The sequence below is a fragment of the Epinephelus moara genome, chromosome 19, assembly GCF_006386435.1.
Source record: "Epinephelus moara isolate mb chromosome 19, YSFRI_EMoa_1.0, whole genome shotgun sequence".
Classification (NCBI taxonomy): domain Eukaryota; kingdom Metazoa; phylum Chordata; class Actinopteri; order Perciformes; family Serranidae; genus Epinephelus; species Epinephelus moara.
In genome coordinates, this window is record NC_065524.1 from 11,286,937 (window position 1) to 11,313,894 (window position 26,958).

General features: G+C 42.4%; 1 protein-coding gene across 2 annotated transcripts in view; it reads left to right on the forward strand.

The window, feature by feature from the left end:
• The window catches only part of LOC126406623 (adhesion G protein-coupled receptor A3), a 240,138-nt gene that overhangs the window by 141,858 nt on the left and 71,322 nt on the right, over nt 1-26,958 (forward strand). For both annotated transcript variants that reach the window (XR_007571729.1, XM_050071035.1), the window contains exons 13-14: nt 20,702-20,912; nt 21,418-21,626. Coding sequence is in view for 1 of the 2 variants with exons in the window: in XM_050071035.1 (XP_049926992.1) it covers nt 20,702-20,912; nt 21,418-21,626 (420 nt within the window). In the remaining variant the exon portion in view is untranslated. The remainder of the gene's footprint in view (nt 1-20,701; nt 20,913-21,417; nt 21,627-26,958) is intronic.

The following is a 26,958-nucleotide window of genomic DNA, read 5'->3' on the forward strand; positions in this document are numbered from 1 at the left end:
GGTTTCAAAATTCAAAATACCTTGTAAACAAACAAAATATTCAGTATTACACATTTTCTTTGGTTACTTTTCTTTCAAACAGTTATGATCTCACTGCTGGTTAAAAAAAAATAAATAAATAAAAAATAAAAAAAAAATAAAAACAAACAAACAAACAAACAAAAAAAACGGTTTGCACCTGCAGCCAGCCACAGACGAAGGATCCATTCCACACACCTGAGCCAGAGAAAAAAGAGGGAGAGAAGGAGAGAGATCGAGTTTCTGTCTTTGATGAATGAAGCCTTATTGTTTTGCTGCTGTTAAACAATGAGAGACATGTTTTCTCCGATTACTTAATAGCATAAATATTCACACTACTGCGCACGGGGAGACAGAGACCCGCTCTGCTCCAGACACACTCAACACCTTGGACAGCACAGCGCACCTGACTGTTGTCGATGTGTACATGTTAATTTGATTTCAGTCATTTTGTTTTAAATCTGGACATGTGCAGGTGGACTCAGCCAGTGCTAAGAAGTCCTATGCCTGCCTGTTGGAGAGATAGAGAGAAGATTAAAGCGTCAAATGGCGGTAAAAGATGCTGTATAAAAGACAGGCTACAACTTTTTTTCCTTGTCCCCCCCTGGAATTATTCTCTAAAATGTTACTGTTTATTGTCCCCCCCCAACTATGACATGGGATTTTCGCCCCTGGTCAAAAACAAAGTCTGAGCTCTCAGAATCTACAAAAATGCATTTTTTAAGTCAAGTCCTTTCAAGTCATCTATCTCAAGTCTAAAGGCCAGTCCCAATACCCCCCCTTAGCCCTACCCCTTGGCCCTACCCCTACATTTGCGCGTTCCCACGAGGGGTAGGGGTGTCCCAATTCCTTTTTGCGTGTAGGGGTAGGGGGCATAACAAGGGGTAGTGAAACTAGCCCTTTGGAGCGAGGGATTTCAGATGCTGACTTGACAGCAACGGGTAGACGTCGCCATGGCTACCACCGAGCAAGAGACCGGGAAAAAAGGTCATACATAGCTAAACTCTCGTCAGGTTGCTTGTTAGCTAGCTAGCTCGCACTATCTTGCATCTGTCATCTGTCCTGTTATGTAAAATTGTTGGATTTTTCACATTACGATAACACGCCAGCTAGTATAACTATGCTGCCTCGTAATGTTAGCTGGTTAGCTAGCTATCTAGCTAGCAGAAGACCCCTGTCGTCTGCCGTTCATCAAACGAAGCATGATGAATAATGCAAACGCAATCGATAGGATGAACTCAACTGGAGACTCCATTGTAGATGCTGGTTGGAAATGTAGATGGCTCGCAGCTTCCTGTTTAAAATAGTTACATATGCGTGAACGTAACCGATGCGGTGACGTAGTGAGTGCCGTCCCAATTCCTAGGGAAAGATTTCAACCCCTACCCCTTGTTGCTTCATTTCGAGGGCCAAGGGCTAAGGGGTAGTGGACAAGGGGGGTATCAAGTCTCATGTCAAGCTACCAAGTCAAATTGGCAACTCGAGTCTGACTCAAGTCCCTCACCTCTGGTGTGCTGTCACTGTTAAACATATTACCTATTACATTAGAAGGAATTTAAAAAAAAACAGTAAAACTTTGATAAAATTAACATTTCATTTGTTGAAATTATGAATACACAGTGTTCCTTATATTTTGTCCAATGAATATTTAAAAAAAATTGTGATAAGAAGTATTTTTATTTAATTATCTGATTGTTAGAGAGCTGGTCCTACATTAGTTTCCAAAATTACATTACTGCCTCTCAGTATTTTGTCGCCATTTTAAAACATACACATAACTATTTTATAGCTATAGCTATAAAGGTAGACCCTAATGTTTTGCAGCACAAAATATATACACCATATTAGTAAGTACTCAATATTTTAAAATGTTTTTCATTACATTGTAATTGTATAAATTGTATTTTGTGTAAATGTTTCAAAACATTTAAATAAATTATATTCTAATTACTGTTATTGCAATATCAGTACATGTTGTGCATGTGTTAATAATCAACCAGTGACCATTGTGCATACAAACAGTTCACTTTAGCCATGCTGGACTGTGGAGTTTTCACAGAATGGATGGTGAGAAAGAGCAGGCTGTATGCTCCTAAACTAAGCCGGAGAGGTAAATCATCGATTGCACGGTCCAACTTGGAACAAGCACAAAAATCAATCAAAAACAATCGCTTCAAATCTCTTTGTTCTACCTTTTTCAAGGCTCCAACGCTTGGATCAAGGATGATTGTAGCATTCTGAAGCATATGTTAAGCGGGGCGATGAGACAAAGGTCAGTAGGTTGTTAACACCATTACTTTGCTTGTTTCCTAATCAGGGTGAAAACAAATCTCTGATGAATGACTTCTCCCCCACCACCTCCCTCCGTCTCTGTCTCTCTGTGGTCACTGTGTACACTAAGTGGGATGGCTAATAAGTCCCCGTTGGGTTACATGGCTGGCTCCCAGCTAATCACTTTTTGAGACAGAATCTTCAAAGTGTGCCCTCTTGTCTGATGCTAATCTGGGCCAAGTGGGGGCTCTGTAGATGGATGAGTGTGTGCTGTGGGTAGATTGGCTCGAGTCAGCTCTGCTCCATCCAAATCATCTGTCCGTTTATTTCAGTGATGTTATATGGGTGACTGTGTAAAAGCCTGATAAATGGACATCTAACACTTACATTATTATGTGCAGCCATTAATTATAGATACTGACCTTGGGCCTTGGTCTAAGACAAGTAAAATGTTGCATTTGTTTTTACGTGCTTGGCGACAAATACAGAGTACATAAGGGAAATGTGTCTGATTAACTAGAGGTTAATTAAAAGACTCATGATGGAATGGATCAACTTATAAAGAAACAGTTTTCCCACCAGAGTCTCACCAACACCAACACAACAAATACTTCAACTGACAGAGATTGTAGCTTTTTCGTGATATTTTGTGGTATCCAATGTTAACATTTATAGTACCTTGTAATAACATAGTATCTAATCTAGAGGTAATCATATGCTGCAGATAAATAGTGTTGGATTACTTCTTGACGCACATTGTTGCTCATTGTAGTCCTTATGCTGTATGTAGCACATGTGTGACCCATTAAAATGGCATGAAGAATGTATGAACATCTCAGATCATCTGGATTTCCCAGCTGTGCTACACTATGAGCAACAAATCAACAGCAGGGTGAAGTATAACATCGCTGGTATATTATTGCTCAAGTGCTCATTAATGTAGTTATGTCATCATGGGCTGGTGTGTGTTCGCTTCTTGCAACAGAGAACCTCGACTGAACATCATCTAAAGTTTGTATCTGGTATAAAAATATCTTACCTTTTGATCAACATTTTTTTTTATATATATACTTTATTAATCCCCCTGAGGGGAAATTCAATTTTTTCACTCCGTTGTCATTAACACACAGGTCCGAAAGACACACACATGCACAAACAGGACCTATACATGCACAAAGTGGAGAGATGTCAGAGTGAGGGGGCTGCCTTGGTCAGGCGCCCCGAGCAGTTGGGGGGTTCAGTGCCTTGCTCAAGGGCACCCCGGCAGTGCCCAGGAGGTGAACTGGCGCCTCTCCAGCTACCAGTCCACGCTCCGTATTTGGTCCGGATGGGGACTTGAGCCGGCGACCCTCCAGTTCCCAACCCAAGTCCCTATGGACTGAGCTACTGCCGCCCCATTTTAACATCACATGTCACCGCCCTATTGGATCCCTGTGTGCAACACAATGCACATTAGATTAGATTTAGACTTTATTGTTATTGTACAGAACAGACAACGAAATTCAGTTGCATTCAAGATCGGACTCAGAAAAAAAAAAAATAAATGGAAAGTAAGAATAAATAAATAAATACATTCATCCATCACTCATACTCTCATCTACACAGTAGACAGACCATCACGTATGCAGTTGAAAGAGATAAAATAAAGTGCTCATAAAATTATTGCACATAAACAAATTATTGCACATTTTGTTGTGATGTGATCCGGGGTTTGTTTTCAGTTCGGAGTTCATTAGGGTGATGGCTTTGGGATAGAAACTGTTTATAAAATGTGTGGTGTGTGTTCTGATGGATCTGTAGCGTTTGTTGGAGGGTACCAGTTCAAACAGGTGATGGGCAGGGTGAAATGAGTCCTTTAGGATGTTGTGTGTCTTCTTCAGGCAGCGGCAGGTGAAAATGTCTTCTATGGCAGGTAGCTGGCATCCTATGATGTTTTGTGCGGTTTTTATGACTCTGCAGGGATTTTTTTCTGATGCAGAGTTGCTACCATACCACACCAGGATTCCATGGGTGAAGATGCTCTCAATTGAGCAGCAGTAGAATGACCTCAGGAGCTGCTGGGACAGGTTTATCTTCCTGAGCATTCTCAGGAAGTACAGTCGTTGTTGGGCCTTTTTGACCAGTGCTGTAGTGTTAGCTGTCCATGTGAGGTCCTCTGTAATGTGTGTGCCCAGGAATTTGAAGCTTGACACCCTCTCCACCCTCTCCCCATTGATGTACAGTGGCAAATGGACATCATGCTTCTTCCTGAAGTCAATTATGAGTTCTTTTGTTTTTTTGATGTTCAGAGTCAGATTGTTTTCTCTGCACCACATCGTCAGCCCCTGTACCTCCCCTCTGTAGGCCGACTCCTCGCTTTTGGTGATCAGCCCCACCACAGTCATGTCATCTGCAAATTTAACTATGGTGGTGGCGTTGTGAGATGGTACACAGTCATGAGTGTACAGAGGGTAGAGGAAGGGGCTCAGCACGCAGCCTTGTGGGGCTCCTGTGCCAGAGTGGAGGAGCAGTGAGGGCCCATCCTGACTGACTGTGGCCGGTTTGTCAGGAAGTCCTTAATCCACAGGCAGGTGTTATGCTGTATGCCCAGGTCGGACATCTTGGCATAAAGCTAGCATAGCATCAGCTAACTATGATAAATAACACAGCACCACAGCTAGAAATAAAATCAGCTTTTAACACAGTGACAGGTGTTGGGCATCAATTTGTAGCCTCATGCCAACAGCTTCCACTGAAGATGACATGTGGCCTTGTGCAGTGTCACTTGTTGAGTGACCACAGCATACAACTACTGTATGATTACATAAAGTACTATAAGTATAGCTTCATATCAGTGTTATGCAAAGCTTGAGTTTCTCATTGTCTTAGTTCAAATGCTTTAAATACATTTAGTTGCAATAAAGACACAGATGATCAAAGTACTGTACCTCACTACAACGGCTGCAGCCAATGTTCTATTACAGGTTCCCAGAGTATGAAGTGATGTCTTTAAATGTCGGTTTTTGTCCAGCCAACAGTCTAAAACCCAAAATATACTGTTTATTATCATAGAAGATGGAGAAAACCAGCAAATATTCACATTTGCAACTGAACAGGAGCTGTAAACAGTGAATTTTTGATATTTTTACTTTAAAAAATAAATTATTATTTGATTATAATATGCCCTGTGATGGTCTGGTGACCTGTCCAGGCTGTACCCCCAACTCTCGCCTAATGTAAGCTGGGATAGGCTCCAGCCCCCCTGCACGACCCTGCCCCAGGGTAAGTGGTTATGGATAATGAATGAAAGAATGATTATAATAGAAGCTTATTAATTATCTATCGTTTAACTAATCAATTAACTGACTAATGGTCTCAGCTCTACTTGCTTGTATACAGTACCCGCATAACTCACTCATGATGCTGCGTGTTTTGTGCCTAAATGATAGAAATTAATGGCAGCTCAGTGGCAAGCACTGCTGTCACCTTACAGCAAGGAGGTTCAAGCACACCTGTGACCTTTCTGTGTGGACGCAGGGACTCTGTGTTGGCATGAATTTCCTCCATATTTCAGCACCCAGTCACTCTGATCAGAAATAAGTAAGTATGGTGTTGGAGTTTAAGATGCTGACTGTATATTCTTAATACATCATGATTTAAGTCCAGCTCGGGCCCTTTGTTGAATGCCATTCCAGATTTATCTTTCCCCTCATTTCCTGTTAGCTGTCTACTATCTAATAACTTAATAAAATTCCCCACAAAAATACATCAAAAAGGAATAATCAGCTAAAGAGAATGGGTGTTTGTATGTAAATCTGTGAGTATGTCTCTCCTATAGTGTATTTTTATCATCATTTTATGTATAGGGTTCCTTAGGGGTACTGCCTGCACAGTGCATGTCTGTGCATTTGTAGTTCAGCCAGGCATTTTAATATATTTTGAGTCATATGAGCATGTCAGTAGTGCACACCACCTCTATTACCACATGGCTCAGGCCAGGATTTTACTGCCATTGTGATAAACAGGCAGTAGATTGACACCAGTTTATCACCCCTGTTTAACAGATTAAATGGCTGACGAATCGAGTGCAGATCCCAGGGGGATTTCATTTGCTCATAGTAAGCTCAGATCATCATCTTTTTTTCATCTTATTAAGAGAATTGCCATTCCCATCATGACCATCGCCATCATGGCGCTGGAGAAATTGCTGCCTGCCAGATCGTTGGAATGATGGTCCTGATTGAGAAATACATGCCTCCTCCTGCTCTTTTCACTACACATATGAGTCAATTGGCTCTGGTCCCACTGTAGCTGGAGGGGGGGTTGGGTTGATTATAGACAGGACCTTCATTGATCAGAACATGGAGGGGATGGGGGAAGCTGAGCAGTCAAAGCGAGCTGACTATGGTAATGCTTCAACAGATCGATTAAAGGGATGTGCGTTTGAGGCACAAGAGCACTCCAATAAATCCTCTGTCCTACCCTAGCTCACGTTGAAGTGTCTTGGATTCCTCAGCATGACCAAGACTGGGCGACTGGTACAGAACAGCAGCTGTGGACAAACACATCAAAAGTACAGGCATTATATAAAAACTGGTAAATAAAACTCTGAGGAGGCGTTTATTTCTTGTTACTTTAACAAATTTGTAACTGCCACTTGTGAAAAATAAGCTAACTTGCTTACAAAATACAAAATAAATACCATATGCAAAAAGAGAGAACTACATTTAAATGACAGTAAAACTCAACTAAAAATCTATCTTTTGAGCATCAAATACTCACCACCTGTAGGCTTTAAAGGAACAGTTCAATATTTTGTGAAATATGCTCATGGCCAGAGTTAGATGGGAAGATCAATACCACTAAATCTGTCTGTTCAGTATGAAGCAGGAGCCAGGAGACAGTTGGCTTAGTTCAACATCGAGACTGGAAACAGCGGGAGACAGCTAGCCAGGCTCTGTCCAAAGGTATAAAAATCCACTCGACAATACCTCTAAAGCTCACTAATTAATCGGTTGTATCTTATTTGTTTAATCTACTTAAAAAGTGTAAAAACACTTTGTGATTTTATGGGACTTCTTGGAGGATTGGTGTTATCAGAGACTCCTGATTTGAACTCCTAGCAAGAAAGCTAATAGGATTATTTCCCATTATGTCCAACTACTCCTTGATGATTGTGAAACATATGTAGCTGCATCTTCGTGGAGGACAGCAGCAGTACAGGTTAAAGCTTGTCTGCACAAGAGTTGTTTCAGTCATCTGTCTCACACGTGTCTGACAGAACAGATAGGCCTCTATTTTAATCATTACAGCTGTCTATACAGCCCACATAGCATATTTTTACCCTTCAAGTCGAAGTTAAGGACAGTAATTATGTGTTAGGCTCTGGCTGCTGTCAAAATGCAGGTGACCTACACTCAAAAAAGACTCATTGAGAACCTTCCGAAAACCAGTGTGCATAATTTTAACAACATGAGAAAGAGGACCAGAACAGACCCAAGGACAGTCACACCTGGTCGAAGACCCAAAGATAATCAGATCTGAACAACCAAACAATTCTAAGTAGCGAGGGACCACCACCACTGGCAGCAGCACTATGCGTAGGTTTGACAAAGCCATTGTTTTGTAGATTACAAGTGCATCTTTTACCAGATCATTTAATGTACTACCCACTGTTAACAATCCAGCCTTTTCTTCTGCTTCTTGCCTACTGGTTCCTGACTGCAGCTTGTTCCTGATTCTGACAGTCTGCTCCTTCCCTTGCTGACTCATTCCCTTTTGTGGAACTCTTCCTTGAACTTCTTACCGAATGAACAATTGATTGCCTTCAACTGCCTTTGAGACCACATTTCTGTGTGCAGAACTGTTACAAACAGGCTCCAATTCAAAGTGACATCACAAGTCATTGGTCAAAGTCAAGTTTTAAGTTTGTTAAGTTGTTGGATTCCTGTCGCAAGTCTGCAAGTCATGTGGCTCAGGTTCACAACTGAGGCACGATGCAGCGCTTGTCCACGACCAAGATCTTACCCTACATGTCCTGACATGGACCTTTCCAACTTGGGTTAAGGGTCAGGTCTTAGTTACTATAAGAGTAAGAGATACTTTGGTGCAAGTATCATAGGCCCTGTTTATACCTGGTATTAACATGTTCCTTGGGTGGCCTGATCACAAGTGGACAACACTAAATAATGTAAATTACGACCAAGACGCATTTTGATACATCAATGATCACTCAAATTACTTGCCGCATTTGTCCACATATCTTTTGTAGGGTAAATACTAATGTGCCCTGATGTGTCCTGAACAAGGATTACATCATCAGTGCAGGATATGGTGGTTGTATTGATGACAATACAATAACTCTCTTTAATTTGCCCATTTTACGAAGATTTGGAAGAAGTGTTGAGACGTGTTGAATTCTGCTGACAGCGATATTTCCAGTTGTACCAACACAACTGCTAACATGACTAGTAAGCGTGCTAGCAAACACCTAGCATGAGTGTGGATGTCATAACTGTTCACGGGGATCTTTGACCTTCTAGCTGAAGTGTCATGGGTAGTAACAAAGTCTGAACACAAGTGGTCAGTTGGATAGACACAGGTGTCTCGGCTGTCCATTTGTGTTTGAATCACCAAAACGCATGTTATTACCAGGTGTAAACAAGCTTGAAAAGTAGTTGCTTAGTTCTTTCGTCACTATTAAACAGTAAGGCTTTGAAGCTTTAAGGAGATGCAAAAGAGAGGTGCATTTAGCTATATTATGGAGAATCTATGAAAATTTGAAACACAGTACAAGAAAAAGTTTCTACAGATTTTACTTTTTTTGCCACAACCTTTCAGAGCCTACACTTCTGATGGAATATTCTTTTAGGTGTAGATAAGTTAATAATATGTTTCCAGCTATGACTGTGTGAAGAAACACAACCTTTGTTGACTTTAAAAATGTGGAGGCTCGAATTTTAATAAAGCCAATGTTATGTGACTAAGCACAGTGGGCGGAAGCTTATCCTGGGTGGGTTTGGTTTGGTGAATACACTTATTCTTGTTTTTCTGACTTGCTTTGGATCACATTCACACTGTTACACACATCCATGTCTACAAACTGCACAATACAACCTCTTCTTTAACTGAGACGTTTGGCACGGATACAGATCTGTCCTGTTGCTCTGATGTCTCTGTTACTCCTCTGTCTTTTATGTGTATACTGTGAAGGAATGCACATGTTCTGAGCTCATGGGAATCATGACTGTACCTTCACAGACCACATGCTATAATATCAGAGACACTGAGTCAAACAATATATGAGCGTAATAAACATACCACTGGCTTGGGAATGAGTTTGTCATTGTTGCCAGTGAGTTCATCATCAGCCCGATGAGATAAAGATGACCACCAAAGCCATCACAGTTTTATTTGGTGCAGCTAAAGGATTAGTAGGAAGGGATTAATATGGTAAAAGGAGGCCATAAATATACTGCACTCTCCTTCTCCCCCTTTTTTGGGCTTTAATTTTCTTCCCAGATCCAATAGATTTGCCCTGGCAATGCCCATGGGCATTTTTTCAGGCAAGAAGTTAAATGCAAAATGAGAGAAACAGGCCACTGAAGACAGGGACATCTCTAGACAATGCTAATGGTAGCTTAAATACCTTTAAGCTAAGCAATGCCTCGTTTTTCATATTCATATTTGAAATTGCTGTGCTGGTTAACAAATGGCTCTATAATTGTCAATTAACATCTTTTTTAAGCATGTAGCACTACCTGATTGTTCTTAATGTCATTATAGTGTGAAGGCTTTAATGATGATTTGCCATGTAATGTTCTCAGTGCAGCCTTTGCATTTGTGTGCGTCCTGATTGGTTCACTGCCTCCTTGATGCAGGGTTCAGATGGAAGCAGTCAGCTTGTTGCATCATCTACCAAGATGATAGGACCGTAGAAGTCCCGTTATGGCGTTTAGGCACGTGTGCGTGGAAGTGATTTATTCCAAAGCTTTGCTCTTTCTCCTCAGCGTGATTTGTCTGTGCTATGCAGACGGTGGCGACCCCTGGATCTGGCGTCTCATCCATTTATACAACAGCAAGTGTGTGTAGGTGCGATGCAAGGGACGATACGTCACTGCGCAGGAGAAATCTTATAGAGCCGCTGCCTGTGTTGAATTATCACTGATGAACGCTTCTCAGAGCACTCTATATCTTGCATCATCGACCTCACACGAAAATTTACACTTTCCCAAGGGTTGATCAAATCACATATAAAAATTTAATTATGTCTGCTTTTTTTCCTCCAAATCTTTGAAATCTTAACAGTTTGATCTCTGCTGAAGAGGAGGTTGAGAGGGTGGTTAATCATGTTCCCATGTGGAGGTCTGCAGCCAGGCATCTCACTGTAGCATGCTGGACTCTGGTTTTGCTGATGAATGAACCCCAGCTCCCCACAGTCATGCATATTCATGCATACCCATGTTGATGTAAAGGCACTTAACACACAAAGCGCCAACAAGCCCCCTGCTCTGCCACTGTGGAGGGAAATTGTAAAGTCACTTAGATTCATAGGCAGGTTACCATGGAGACTCTTAGACAGCTCTATACCTTCTTGCCAGTGAATCATAAATGGGAGGAGGCACTATGGGCCAACACGCCGTATCTCAATGGTTATTACTATCAGCAAACACACACTATACATCATGCCAAGGAGACAAGATACACATCTTAAATCGTCTGTGTGCCTACATGTGTGTGTATGTGTTTGTGTTAGAGCATGAAAAACAACTGTTAGGGTCACACTGCACGGCATAATTATTTCATTCCAGTTAATTCATCAAGTTCACCTTTTCCCCCCTGAACTGCAAACAGCGCAATGGCATACGTTTATGAGATCAATACTTGGCCTTGGCTCGCTAAAAAGGAGAGATTGTCATAAACACCACACACGAAGAAAATCAAATAGCAACTGAAAAGTAATTGAATGATTCAATCTGCACAAGCGCACACGCCAGTTCACATTCATTTCACCTCCGAGCCAAATCTCAAATTACAATCTGAAAAGGGCCCAAAGAGACCGCAATTGTTCTACCCTCCTCTCTCTTCAAATGGAGATCTACTTTAATCACGTTGTTGGAGTGGAATGCACACTTTCTGGTTGAATCTACCGTTCTGACGGCGGTGCGAGGGACAGACGAGCTGTGACATTTGATATCAGAGCAGTTGTTTCTGGCTCGAGACGCAGCATGTCTGAAACAACACCATCCGATAGGTGCAACAGAAAAGAGAAATCTATTGATGAATTAGTGGCTCAACATGACCTTGATTGTATCACTGTCTTGTCCTTTTCTTCATCAGACCAGTGACCCAAAATAAGTGAAAGCTAATCTGGGAGCAATTGAAAAAACAGAGCTCATGGATGTACTGAATTAAGGGGGACTCATACGTTTATCCCTGCGGCCTAATCCAAAGTTATGACTGTGTTTCACCTCTCGGGCAGTGCTCACACACCCACTTTGTGTGATAGCCAACTGTTATTGCTGCACCAAATGACCGCCCATTAATCCTGTCTCTCCTGCCCTGCAGCTGAATCAAACTTGAGAAGCGTGAGCGTGGGAGAGAAAATGTGGTGATAGTAAAACATGACCTGGACCAACTCCAAAAGGACCACACGACTGTTTGTGTGAGTGTGTGTGTGTGTGGGCGAAATTCTTTCTCAACCTACGGTAAAAAGGTATATTGTTGTGGACCGGACGCTGACTCTTTTCTTGGGATTCCAGTCAGGCCAATTCAGTCTTCTTCACAAACAGGCCAATTATAGCTCATTCAGCAGTATTCAGAGTGAGGTTGTTGGAGAATAAACAGGTAATGAATGGTTTAGAGACTGAATGAATACATGAATAGATAAAAGGCTGGGGTTTTGTCATTGGCTCTCTCTGTAGGCGCTTGCTGGAGAGCCATTTCTTCACCTCCAGTGGACAAGAATATGAATGTTATTTTCTCAATGATGCAAATCTCTGCTCATTAACAATGAGATGATGTCATGTTTTCAGTTTTGATTTCTTAAAACACAGTGAGCTCTCTGAGAAACACTTATTATGAAGTGCTTGGATTTTCTAAGCCGAAGCTTCCAAAGGTAAAACTGGAGAGAAAACATGTTAAAAATCATTTCAGTTGAACTGAAATGTAAATTGAACATCCATCAAACTTTCCCTCAAAGACAACAAAGATTGATTTATAATAAAGGACTGGCTCATCCAAATTGAAAAACAACATTTTCTCTTAAATGGTATCCAGCCATGCAGATAGTTTGTGCTTTATTTCTCCAGGTTTTGAGAAATCCCCACCTCTGTAATAAAGTGTGGGCCTGATAATAAGAAACAGAGGCTGCAGTGGTTGTTATGAGAAGCTAAGATAAATATATTGTGTTACACAGTTTACCCAGAATTGCAAGAATTAATGTGTGTCTCCTTAACAAAAAATTACATTGATTCCATAGCAGTAGTCTCAGTAACGAGCAACCTAATCACCAGGATAAATGTTGACATTGTACCGTTCTCCAAACCACAACTGGTGCATTATTATGTCCCGTATTTTGAAACTTTTTGTTTTTTTATGTTTCGTCAACTCTGTGGTTGGTGTGTGGTTATGTGTTGGCACAAAAAACACTTGGTCATGGTTAGGAAAAGATCATGTTTTGTCTTAAATTACCCAGTCTGGGCGGCGCAATCACAGAGTTTTCCACAGAACCGGAAACAAAACAAGTCTCACATTCTTCTTCTTCTATGTTTTCTGGCGCTTGGCAACCAGCTTGTAAGTGCGCTATGTCAGACTTAATTCGAACATAACTGTTTCCATCCCCCATTTTGCGAATCAGCATTTTTTCGAATCAACCAAAACCCGGCTAAAGCAAGCGTATTTTAGTTTGTGCGAATCAGGGGATGTTAATTTGAATTTTGGCATTTCCATCATAATTTTCCAATGCGATACTTCTAGATGCGCATCTAAACAGGCTGATGGAAACATGGCTATTGTTTGTTGGTCTCGAATGTTGGCCTGCAGCATGGCAGCCATCTTGCCAAAATGTCCCACCATCCACCACCACCCACCCACCCTCTTCCTGATGACAAAGTTGGCTCATATAAATGTAATCAGTCATCACTATAGAAACATTAATATTAGGGATTCACAGTTTTTTGGTGATATCAGATACGCCAACATATGACAACTTATTTGGCCGATAACCGATATCGATATATCCACTTTTCGCGCACCTACTTTTAGTGATCATCAAGTCTCTTCTGTAGTGGAATTAACATCATATTATGCATGCATACTCTTACCATGACGGCCCACCAGCAGATGGAGACATGAAATAGAATGCTTTCAATGTATGTAATACTCATTCATTGTGCAAAATAAGAAAAGGCATGTTGGCTGATTCTAATAGTTCATTTTAAAGCCGATATTGGCCGATACTGATAACGTACCGATATTATCAATATGTTGGCTGATTCAAATATTTCATTTTGAAGCCATTATCAGCCAATATCAATGATGTGCCAATATTATCATGCATCCCTAGTTATTATGATATGTATGAAATGTACAAATGTGACGTATACATGATTTACAGAAATGTACAAACCAACATTTTTTCTGGCAACTGAGCTGTAATGAGACAAGGAAAGACTTTATTACCTGGATTTAACTCCAGTTAGATACTATAGATCACAAAGCGCCTGGAAGAATTTAAACCCGTAATTATTAAAGCACAATATGGACTGATACATACAAGTATGAATCCAACTTAATAGATTTAGAGCTGTTATTTTGGACATCTGTCTTACAGAAACCTCTACAGCATGACTGATCTCATCTAAACTCCCTGCCATTTTTCTGTCACTGTCGTTCATGGATGTAGCTACTTTTTTGGGCTCTGATACAGGAAGATTATGTCCCTGTTCTCAATCAGACCCACAAAGCTCAGATTGGCTTAGTTACTCCCCAACTGGAAATCAACTATCATCATCAGTGAATACAAAAAACAGACCTATCTGAACCACTGAAAAAGTTGGAAATGTGGCCATTAAATCAGGTACTGAACCATGCTAATACAGCAGAAGTCAATGTAACTTAATGTGTGGTGCTCACAGTGTGTCCGTTTCTGCTTGCTACATGCTACAGTGTCCTGCCAAATTAAATATGCGTTCATAGGAAATCTAGTTTTTGGCAACTACTTTGGATTTAGCCAACAAAAGTACTTATGTAACTTCACTTATGTAAGTTAACGGATATCTCACATGATGTACGTGATGTATGTCACATGATGTCAACTGCATTATGTACTTAAAAAAACCTCAACCTTAACTTTCACACACGGGACACAAACACCGGTCTCCTGGGTGAGAGTCCCGTTTGTGTTTAACCCATCCACTACCCTTGCCTCCCTCCTACCCTGCACAGACCGTCACAGTCTTAAAGGGATAGTGCACCCAAAAATGAAAATTCATCCATTATCTGCTCACCCATATGCCGATGGAGGCTCAGGTGAAGTTTTAGAGTCCTCACAACACTTGTGGAGATCCCAGGGGAGAGGGGGTAGCAACAAAACTCCGCCTAATGGAGGCTTACAGCGCCCCAGATTCAAACGTCCAAAAACACATAATTGAAACCACAAAATATCTCCATGCTGCTCATCCGTAGTGATCCAAGTGTCCTGAAGCCCCGAGGTAAAGGACGTTTTTCCAAACAACTTTTTATGTCGGGGCTTCAGGACACTTGGATCACTATGGACGAGCAGTATGGAGATATTTTATGGTTTCAATTATATAATCCAGTGTTTTTTGCAGAATCATCCTATGTCAACCTTTTTTTCTGGTTATAAGGATGCGTTCCACAAACTGTGTTCTTTTCACTGTGGATAAATCCACAGTCATCGCTGTAAACACCTGTCATTGGACCTATTATCTATGTAAGGTACTACTACTGTACTACTGTAGTTGAATCTCAAAGATCAGGTGGCTATCTTCAAATCTCTGCACATTGAAGAGAAAGTATTTGCATGACTAGATGCCACCACATACCACAAAGTTAGAATATGTTGTTTTGTAATTTAGGTGAACTGACTCTTTAAGAAAATGGGAGATGACTCAGAGGAATGAAATAATGTTTGTTTTTTCTTTGTGTGCCCAAATTGTTTCTTATCATTACAGTGCTGACTGAAAATATGTGCCTTTCAAGAGACATTCTGTATTGAGTCACAGTCATCTTTGCTTTCACTAATAATGGGCATGCAGGCTGCATTGACGTGGCACCAGGAGACTGATGAGACAAACTCATTTATACGGAGGAAGCTGACGATGGCAAATAAGGTCCTGCAGAAAGAGTCATGTATTTGCATTAATTAACGCCAAAAACTTCCCTTTTAATATCTGTTTTGTCTCAAAGGCTTGGCTCCTTTTGCCTCATTATCTATCACCCTGCAGCTAATATGTTGTTATGCTTTTACACACAATAAACTCATTAATTTGTAATCCACAATGCCTCTTTAGTCAAACAATGTTGTCCATCTGTTGCAGCCTCTTGAATGGTTTTGTTAAGACTCAACCCTGCGATGTGACAGTTTGAGTCAGAGCTGACTGAGGAGAGTGTAGCTGACAGCTGAAGCACATCCCTGCCTCTCCAAAAAGCCTGGTTTCCTGCTTCAAATCTGCTCAAATGTCCCCCCCAACACAACCCGTCTGGAGGAAACAGAGTCCTGTTGGCATGGAAACTGCGTAGGACTGTGTTTAATTTCTCTTGATAAGTAATGCTAACAACACTACAACATAATGATGCTCAGGAGGAAAACGCCTTTCAAGCTGCAACCATGGCAATCACTTTTGTAGAATTATGTTTCCTTTGTTTGTATTTTTTTTAATTTCAGGAAATGAAAGCTTGAAGGTAGCTCCAGGAGAGGCATGTGCACCAGGTCTTGCTAATTGTTGCTTGTGAGCATTCATATTCAGACTCTGTAGAAATGACCGCTGAAGTCTACCTATTTGTCATGGTCATTGCGTCTTTGACCACGTCTGCGCTGACAGGACTAGCAATGATTACACACAAAAAAGAAAAATTATGCAAATCTCCCATCCTGCTCGTCAGCAGTTCTTCTCGGCTGGGGCCGAGCTCAGCGGGCTGCCCTTTAAACTGAATTCATTTCATTTATAGTTAATTTTCAAGTTGCCGCCTGCGCAAATAAATAAATTTATCTCTCCCACAGATATATCTACAAAGGCACAGAGCCGTAGCTTTTTCTAATTTTGGATTATGCAATAAAAGCACACTTGCTGGCTCTTAATTTTCACCCCTTTGTCTAAACACACATCGACAGTAATCCCCCTGTGAAGTCGAGGAGCCATGTTTAAGCGTGATGTTTATGCTGTGATTTGGTGGCTGCCCCGGGTCAAACAGCGCTGTTGTGTTTTGCCCTGCAGGCTGTTTTGCAGCTTTGTGGTTCAATCAAGTAGGGCTGTGCATCAAGGAGCAGGTGGGGGAGGACGGAGGAAGGGAGGTGGAGGAGAGGGAACAGCCTGAAATAGGAGCTGACATTCACCTGGATGCCCTCTGTAAGGAAAGGAAGAAGTGGAAAAAAAAAAACGGAGAGGAGAATGATCCCGAGGCTAGAGCAAGAAACGGAGGGGAGTGTGTGATTATGGTTACTAAGGCTACAGCATGCTGCCCTGTTGGGAAGGCTGGGGCTCGGAGGAAGGTCAGACGGCTGAGGTACAACCAGCTAAATCAACTCTGAAGTGTGAGGTCCCCAGTGGCGTTGGGGTTGAGGAAATGTAGCTGTTTAGGTTGCTCAGGAGGAACATAGATTGTCGCTTAGAACGGGACCTTGCACACGCCGTGGCTTATAGCACACCCTCTGGGCTGTAAATCCCTTTGATACGCCACATAAAAGAGGATAAAAGATGTAGAAAGAGATGAGGAGACAAGTATACGAGATAAGATTTCTTTTTGTGAGTTGTATGCCTTAAAAACATCCCCCCCAGGGGATAGGGGTCACCTGACATGTGTGTTCTCCGTATGAGGAAGGACCCCTTAACTCTCCCACCTCTCGATGGTCACCGAGGCTCAAACCCTCTCCGCCTCTATCTCTGATGTCTGTATCTCATGACGTCTCGGAAACAGACTGCCAAGCTTGAGCTGTTTGGAGAAAGGAAATGATGCAACATAAATTTCAAGGCAAGGATTCTCTGTCTTTCTTTCTTTCCCCACACATACACACACTGCAGGATGAAAATCAATAGTCTTTCAAGAGTGAGTCAATGCAGAAACTAATAGCGAACAAACCCAGTGCTGTAAAAATCACCACTGGCTCCTCACACACGGTGGGTGTAATGTAAGGGAATTGTGCTTAAGCACGCCATGCTCTTTGTCATCTATGTAGAATTATTTTGCAGGATCATAGAAGGGCCAGGAGGAGCAAACAACCCAGACTCTTGTATCTGAGGGGGCCATGAAGCCCGTCATCGTCATGGCACTAGGAATGTCAACTGTCGAGAATGTTTTTGACCGGTTACACATGTCAGCGTTCATTTTGGTGCTCTTGAGCTTACTGCACTGCACACCATCCAGGTCTGATGGGAGCTGGCTAGTGATGCTGCTCAATTGGCGATTACTGCTAGTCATGATATCCTGACACAACAGCATTGCTGTGGAAACATTGTGCCCACCCTCCAGTCTCCCCCCGGTTGCCTCACTAAGTAAGCGGCTTACTTTTGAACCACAAACCCCCTTTAGCATTGTTAACGAAGCCTATGTTGCCACTGTTAGCTCTGTTAGCACTGTTAGCAGTGTCAGCACAGTTAGTGATGCTACCATACATTAGTTAAGTATGCTAAAGCAGCTTTGTGGCTCAAAATGAAGCTGCTTACTTACCAGGCTAGCTGGGGAAAGACTGGAGGGTGGCCATGTTTCCATAGCAATGTCATCTCAGTGGTTGTACAAGCTGTAATTGCAAATGAGTGGCGCTGCTAGCTAGCTGCCACCTAACCCAGGTGGTGCGCAGTGCAGAGTCAGCCCCCCAAGAATTGTGCTAGGCTTTGAAGTCAATTGTTGTAGTGACCAAGCAGTGGTACATCAACTTTCTGTCACGTGATGCCATTGGGCCCAAAAGACTTTTCACATAGACTTACATTGGGAAAGAGATATTGGTAAAAAAAAAAATTTGAGCGTCACAACCCTCGGGAAATGACCTGTTTTACATCACAATTTGATCCATTTGGCCAAATTACACTTTGAAAGTCTAGAAGAGCAGCAAGATTAAATAATTTTTCCCATTTCAGTTTTGTGTAGGGCTAAACCAGAAGTATCTGGCTCGGCCGGTGGAAGTCTAGCGTGCCTGCTCTATGGGCCCAATGATGAGGAAGCAGCATTGATCATTTAATTTTATACATAGCAGTGGAACATTTTTGGCTTCTTGCACCACGGAACAACTTTCATAGGAGTGAACAGGGTCTCGCCTCCAACTCTGTATTTAGTGCTCTTTACACATCCACAAGTAGAGTGGCCACGGCTAAAGTTAGCTAACCAGTGAAGACTGGACGGTGGGTTGTGGGCACTATGTTTCCACATGTCAGTGCAGCTAACTGTCAACTATATCACAAAACATTAAAATGTCGCACCTCTAAAGGGATAGCACATTCACATGTGGTGCTAAAGCTCACAGACTGTATGGAGTGCCGGACTTAAAGGAAAATCCTCCTGTATAGTTTTATTATTTTCTTAAAAATTAACTGGTTCATTACTGCTTAATGGATGCCGGGCTATCGAAAGCAAAATAAATCAAAACCGACATCCTTACACAGCACCCACATTTAATAGACACCACAACACTGTAGCCAGCACGGGGAACATAAGAATGAACAAAGCAGCTCTTGTTTAACTTGATTAAGAAATTTGGCCGTCTTTCTCCCCAGCATTGATTGGGCTGAGCGACTGACTAAGCAGCTCCCCGTTAACGGTAAGGGCACTTTATGGGCATCCACATTCATCCTGGACAGGAAGCTTCCCTCCCCTCTAGGCTCAAAGCGCTGATCCCCTCACACTGTCGGGTGACGTGATTGAAAGCTGAACAAAACATTTGGAAACACAGTCATTATCTTTACTATGAACACATCATCAGCCTAGTCATTAGCATCTTTCTCAATTAGGGTCACTTAATGGATAAATGGTGTTTTTGCTTCTTCCTAGAAATATGTCCATGGTGCAGAAATGTGTTAATAACCTCAGCTGTTGAATAAACAGTTCCTGTAATCATCAATAAAGAGGATATCAGCCTGTTTTGGGCTTTCAAGTGTTTCATACTTCCATGAAGGTCACCGACCAGAGGATTAGCACTTTTCTGAATAAATTTCAGCTGAGATCATGTGTGCAGAAGCCTTTCCTTTCCAATAACATGTTTATATGCCTTGGCAAGTACACTGTTGTTCTTCTTCATGTATGAAATGTTGAGCACATTAGACCTGATGCAGTGACATCACCTGATAGGATGCACAGAGTGAAGCGTGTCTAGGTCCTATGTGCTGACAGCACCGCTTTGAAAGCTTTTTTTATTATTAAACTTGATCTCTTGGCAGGGTTAAGTGCCGTCTCTCCTGTAAGTGCAGCCAGTCACCGGTCCACACACCCTTGAACAACATTTCTGTCCACCAGGGGCGTCAGTTCACTAAAGCTGTGGCAAAGTTCCTGCAGCTGTTATCATGCAGCTCCAAAAAGGCTGGTTCCTGATTTTTAGCACAGATTTCCTTGGGACAGCAGGGGGGACAGACTCCTGACTGCTAATATGTCATTTGTTCAACATGCAAAATCATCAGCTACAGGTCATAACAGATCAGAGGGATTGTGGATCTTGAATGCAACTCTGGTGGGATTGCTGGGTATGGCTGCTCAGGGGATTCCTGGAGGGGCTTTGCTTGCAGTTACAGCAATAAAAAGCAAGTTTACAAGATCAGTTTGGATTCACTTGTGCTCAAAGATGGCGGGTCTCTACACCTTGACACACAAGCCATGCTTTTCTCCTAGAAACCCTTTTTTTCCCCACATGTTGCCAGGGATGTTTTTTTCGGGGGTTCTATGGTGTTTATAGTCGGTGAAAAGAAGATAAAGTCAGACCGGTTGTCTCTTTAAATCAAGCTGCAGTGTTGATGTGCCCTCAAGCTGAAATGGTAAGAACCATTTCCACCTCTGCGGCAGGGAGCCTGACCAAATAGGCGCACTAGAGCGCTTCAAACGTGATTCTCATTCCCTTGGTCACTTGTGGTTTATGGTCGCCTCCACTCCTGGAGAGGAAAGCAATTTGTCAGTCTTTTTCTATGGGAGTTTGTTTTTTCTTTCCCCCCTGCGCATCTCGGGATACATTATTTAATTTTTATTTTCCTCTCTTTTTTTGTTCCATCCGCAGAACTCAGTGGCAGTCGCCTCAATCCATTTACCGCTGGCTGGTACGCCTATCTCCTCCTCTGCGTTGCAATCTGTTGATAACTCCACTTGCAAGCTGCAGTTTATTGTGTTTCGCAATGGGAAACTCTTTCCTTGCACGGGGAATTCGTCAAATCTCGCAGACGATGGGAAGCGTAGGAGCGTTTCAACACCAGTTGCTTTCACCAAATTAGGTAAGAGGAAATCCATTTTTATCATCATGCTTGTGATGTCAACGCTGTATGTGTTGCCGACATGCTTACACACAGAGAGAGAGAGAACCACACACACACACAGACAGTCTATCAGTTTGTTCTGCGCAACACGTTGAAACACGCTTTGCAGCCATAGTGTGCTTGTTGCCAAAATGAATCAAAGCTCACTGTTTATATCATTTAAATGAATGAAACCACTGCATGAATGTTCACATCACATCACCGCTGCATCTCTGTTTCTGGGGGGAAAGGGAGATTAGTTTCGGTTTTATCTGAGATTAAAGTTTATGCACAACACTTCACACAACAGTCTGTCAACTGCAGTAACAGTCTGACACTTGAGCAATGTCTACATAACGCTCGCGCGCGCGTGTGTGTTTGTATGTGGATGTGCGCGCACCCATGTCCACGCTTGTTTCGGCCATGGCGCTTACACACTTTCCACTTGGCTTCCTTAATTGAATGTGTTTCTTTTTCTTTGCAGATGGGTGCAGCCTCGGGAGCGCCGTGCACTCCGTTACTATTGCTCTCAGGCACTTCGCACTGGGTGTAGATCCCACCGCAGCCTATTGGGATTTTGACCTGCTGGATGGACACGGTGGCTGGAGGGCAGAGGGCTGCCACATAACAGGCTCCGGGGGCAACACGACCACTATTCATTGCACCCATCATAATAACTTTGCTGTGCTAATGGTGAGTAGTCTACTGTGTGGTACCAGTGTCATTCATTTTAGCACCGCCAGTGCCCCCACATAACGCGTCTCCCACTGCTTAGGGCCTATTATGGATCAAATGCATCTTTTTTTCCACCATGGAATAGATGGAGTCACGTGTTTTAAGAGGCACTTCATGCAGGGACCTTTAAAGGCTTCATTTATTGTTGCTCCTCAGCAGAGGGAAAGGATTTGTCAAATGCGCTACGGGGGATTTATTGGCTTTGGAGTGTGCGCTACGCTAAATTCCCCCCCTATATCCTGGAAATGAGAAGTTGCGTGTGTTGTATAGTCTGCCACCTTTTTCCGAAAAGCAGCACAGCAGCTGAAATAGAAGCGAGGCTCAAGAGAAGGAGCGCCTTGTCAGGAGCTATTCGCCTCCGAGCGCAAGTGGTGTGCTAATTGGTTGCAACCATCGGCGAGCGAAAATGTTGGACTGTAAAGCGTAGCATCGCTCATCTGTGTCGCTCTCAAGTTGGTCTCGACGGCGCCGAGATGCCTTCTCCTGACGACGTCCCCCTGTTCAAATTGATTTCATGAGGATAATACCAAAAGCGCAATGGCATCGCATCGCCCAGTCGCTCCATAGAGCCGCTGCGCCTGGTCCGCTTTTTTGGATGAAAAGAAATCCTCCGGATGTTTACCGAAGAGTGGGATTCGTTAGACTGGGAGGTCAGTTCTCAGTAGAGCATGAAAAGTGATGTGCTTGAGATGTCGGTGCTTTCCGAGTTGCCTTTTTACCTGCATATTTTATGAAGCCGCTGTTCAATTCCGTTGTTGTTCGTGTGTGGAAATAAGCTGGCTCGAGAAAAAAAAAAGCCGCATAGGAATGAGAAAGAGTGGGGTACAGAGGGAAAGCGGCATAGAAAAACGGCATGGGGTGCTCAGAGGGAGAGAGCAGGGTGTCTGTGGAGAATACTAAGCTGTTGTCAGATGGGGAGCAGATGTCAGATTGTCATTGTGCATGTATTTGTCTATCAAACACGGGCTTGGGGAGGCGCACCGTCAATGGGCACCTTGTGACTGTCGGAATAAAGCGAGATCGGCAAATTTGTCAAATTGCCTGGCAGCCGATTTATGATTTGAACTTCAAGACACGTCCGACAAGTAGAAGGTAGTCACAGCGATGGTGGAAAGCCGTCACAGGAATGTCCACATCATGGTCTTATGCGAGCGTTTGCGCCGGGGATTGCGCGTCTACTAATGCAGTCACCACACCCGCCTGGTCTCTGCAGTGCCCGAGAAAAGGACCCTTATTTACGGACTTGTGACATCATTCTCCTGTTGGCCTCATCTAAAATACTGTATATTGCAACAATGACCCTTAGGGTGGCTTCTGCAAGTACTAGACCTGTTGCATAATCTTTTCATGTCAAACTGAGAGGAATTGCCTATTACTGCCTGACTGCAAGTTGACCATTTTTAATTTACAGTATTTATAAGTAAGGAGGCTTCATCAGTGAAGCTCTCATTTGTCACGAGTTGCAAATGAAAGCACTGGGATGAGAATAAAGCTGCTTTGGTGTTCTGAGGGAAAAATCATGGTAACAAGTGACAAAGTCTATATGACCAAAGTTGGATCTCAGCTTCTGTGACAGTGTTAGAAAAGGTGACAGTGGAGCTTGCATTTTTCCTGAGTATGAAGTGTGCTTTGTACCCTGATCTTGGCAGTCACATCAGTATCTAATATAGCTGTATCACCTTCCTCGCTTCTAAATGATACAGCTGAATTCCTCCTTAGATCAGCTGTCTGCAACACACAGTGTAAGAATCCATCTCATGGTGCATCTGTGATGTTGAGCAAACTGACAGAGGGTTAGCCACAAAGCATGACAGCTTTGAAAGATGAATAATGCAACAAAATAATTTCAAAGAATACGGGCGGGGGGGCCGAGGCGGGAAATAGATGCCTGAAAGGCACAACGCCTTTCAATATGCAATATCCAATTCCTGTTGATCCAGACCCTTTCACATTAAGCTCTTATGGGGCTAGTGTGTGTATGTGTGTGTGTGAAGATGATTAGTCTACAAATAGCATGACAACCCAATACAATTGTCCCTGGGGACTGAGGTTTGGGATATAAAAAGCACTTTAATGAGAATCTTTTTGACTTGGCTCAGAAAGAATTACATGGTAGAGAATCTCCCTCCCCTGGCTTTGTGATCAGAATGCCAAATAACCGACTTGGGACGGCATCTGTGTGGAAAAACTCAACAGCAAAGCTTTTGTTTGGGCATATATTACACTCCCCCTGCTGTGGATTTTGAAGCTCGGTAGGTGTAATAAATGCATCATTTTGTTTTTCTCGCATTAGAAAGCAGGTCAATTACTGACCTGTAACACTCAAACTGGTGATACTGATTGTTTCAGATGTGGGTCAGGTATTGAAAGACAGCATGCCTCTATTTTGATTTTTTTTTTTTTTCTCTCCACTGCACTGAGCTGAACTTGAAGCTGTTAGAAAGCAGCCGTTCCAGATTTCAGCACCGGGGACAGTTCCCATGCATTTCCCTGTCTCCCTCCCTCTGTCCCGCCTCTGCCTCCCCCCCCTCTGCCTCCCACAGCCCTGTGTCTGTCTGAAGGGAGGGCTGACTCACTCGTTTACAGCAATGCAGCCTCATCATCTGTCTTCATCACTATGACAAGTCTCACCCCCCCACCATACCATCCCGCCCCCCTTTTAACCCCCTCCAAAAAAAACCCACCTCCTCCCTGCAACCACCTTGTGTACTCTGCTCTTATTGTCTCAGAGGTGGTTAATTTTATTCATTTATTTATTCATTGAAGTGGTAACATAGATGAAGGAGTTCCTGCATTTGATTGCAGCAACACTCCAGTCTGTTTAATATGCAGGAGCAGACCTTTAGAACGAGAGACACACGGAGGGGGTGGCTGCCTTTTTGTTAGTATCCAATCATAACAAAAGCCCTAAGGCCGCGGTCCAATAAGAGAAGAGCTATTCAGAGATGTATTCCCATACACTGTACAGGATATAATGAGTATGTGAAGTGAAGTGGATTCCTGGAAACAGGAGGTTCCTTTAGTGATGCCTCTGCATCACAGTTACAGTAGAACAGGTTACATTTTGGTTGAACATGGTGGAGACTCATAGTGTGGATGAAGGCATCTGTGGAAGTGGACAGTCGTGGTTATTGTTGATGATGGTTTGCAGGGAAGTAAATGAAGAAGACAGATGAAGAGAGAGAAGTGGTGGAAGGATTATTCAAATCCTTTACTTCAGTAAAACTACCAGTATTGGATACTTTTACACTTATTTGGGCCTCTAACAGTTATGTAAAGGAATATGACTGAGAAGACTGGCCGGGAAATGTCTCTTTTGGTGGAACTGCTAACAACTCATAGACACTGGAAACATGACAAGGTGCCCTAACTACACACTGTAAGAGGTCACAAGCCAAAACTTTTGGGAACCTCTGATAATCATTTAATAAGTAAGTAGTAACTAGAGCGTCAAATTAATGTAGTGGAATAAAAGACACAATATTTTCCTCATAAATGTAGTTAAGTTTAATGACAAACGAGTACAAGTGCCTCAAAATTGTAGTAAAGTATAGTACTAAGTAAATGTACTGAGTTACCCTCTACCACTGGACCAGTCTGAGATGATGTACAAATGTTAGCAGGATAGGAAGTGGCTATATTACTGCAGACGTGCGCCAGACCTGATGTTTCTTAATAACAGGACTTAACACCTAATTTGATTCAAGTATGTTACTGAAATCCATCACCATGACTGTCACATTGACTTGACTATTTCCTATTTTATAATGGACTGCCTCTGGGTTGCAACAAATGATGATTTTCATTCTCTATTAACCTTCTAATTATTTTCTCAATTCATGTTTTAGTCTGAAATGAAAACTAATGGCAAAAAATTGGCCATCAAAATTTCCCAAAGCCCCAGATGACATCCAACCAACAGTCCAAAACTCAAAGATGTTCACCTTGCAATCATGTAAAACAAAGCAAAGCAGCAAAAAATCACATTTTAGGAGGATGGAACCAGAGAATAATTGGCATTTTTGGCTGATTAATGACTGAAGCAAACAGCAGAATAGTCACAGATGACTTTTCTGTTGATTGACTAAATGATAATCAAGTAATTATTGTTGCTTAGCTTAATGTCAAACCATTGCTTTTTTATTTCTGTCATGGTGCTGCACTGCCAGCTGTAGTAATATGTTCTCACTATTTGGGTCCCCTATTACGACTACTATGTTTTTGTTTGTTTATGTCCGATAGCAGGACTGCAATAAATCTGGCCCATAAAAGGAGCAGACCAGGCCGCCTCGTATAGCATTCTAATAACATAATATTATGGTCATATGAAAATGTTCCCACATGAGGCCGTTGGCCTCACTTCTCTTTCAGCCTTGTTACCAGAATGAAATGTTGGCACTGTGTTTCTGCAAAACTCTGTATGTTATATATGTATGTTACATACATATGATATAGATATGTCTAAAGTGACATAGTTCAGATCACATGTATATGATATGAGTTTCTCATCAGCAGGAGGAAGGGATGGTGGGTGGTGTGAGATCTATGCAAGACAGCTTCCCCATTTCTAGCCCAACAAAACTGGGTGTTTTTTGACAGCTGTGTTTATGGTGACAAAACAAAGGGCTGGATCCACAAACATTCTGACAACACTCTTAGAGAGCTGCTAATTTAGCCTAAATTTTTTCAGTAAGGAGTCATAGCGTTTGAATGATGTAGGAAAATTCTCCGCGCAACTGCGAGCAAGGGCAGGACAGACACTTTTACCTTAGTGAGGAGGTGTGGTTGACCCTGTTGCTGGGTGTGATGATTTTAACAGATGTGATTGGTTGTCAGAGACACACCCTTTTGTGAGCCTGCAAGGTGTGAACACCCAGTGGAAATGAAATGAAGTGCTGACTGTGAAAGTGTTCTCATTGTTAGTGTGATCACTCTGCTGATGGAAGGTTGAGACAGCTCGAAGTCATCACTGTTGCACACTCATTTTTCCAGTTTTTCAAATATCTTAGTGTTGTGATCATTTTATTTCTGGCGTTATAGCATGGTCAGCACATTTCTGACTGTGTTTCTGGCAACAAAAGCGGGTGTTTTTAAACAACACGTGGACATTTCCAGCTGTGTTTGTGGTGACAGACTTGGATTTGTTAACGACATGATGCATTTTCAGATGTATTGTAGTGTTTGTGTGTATTTTTTAATGACACATTGGGACATTTCCAGCCGTGTATTGGGTATTTTAAGCCAAACAAGATTGTTTCTGAATCGAACCAAGTGGTTTTTGTAGCTAAAC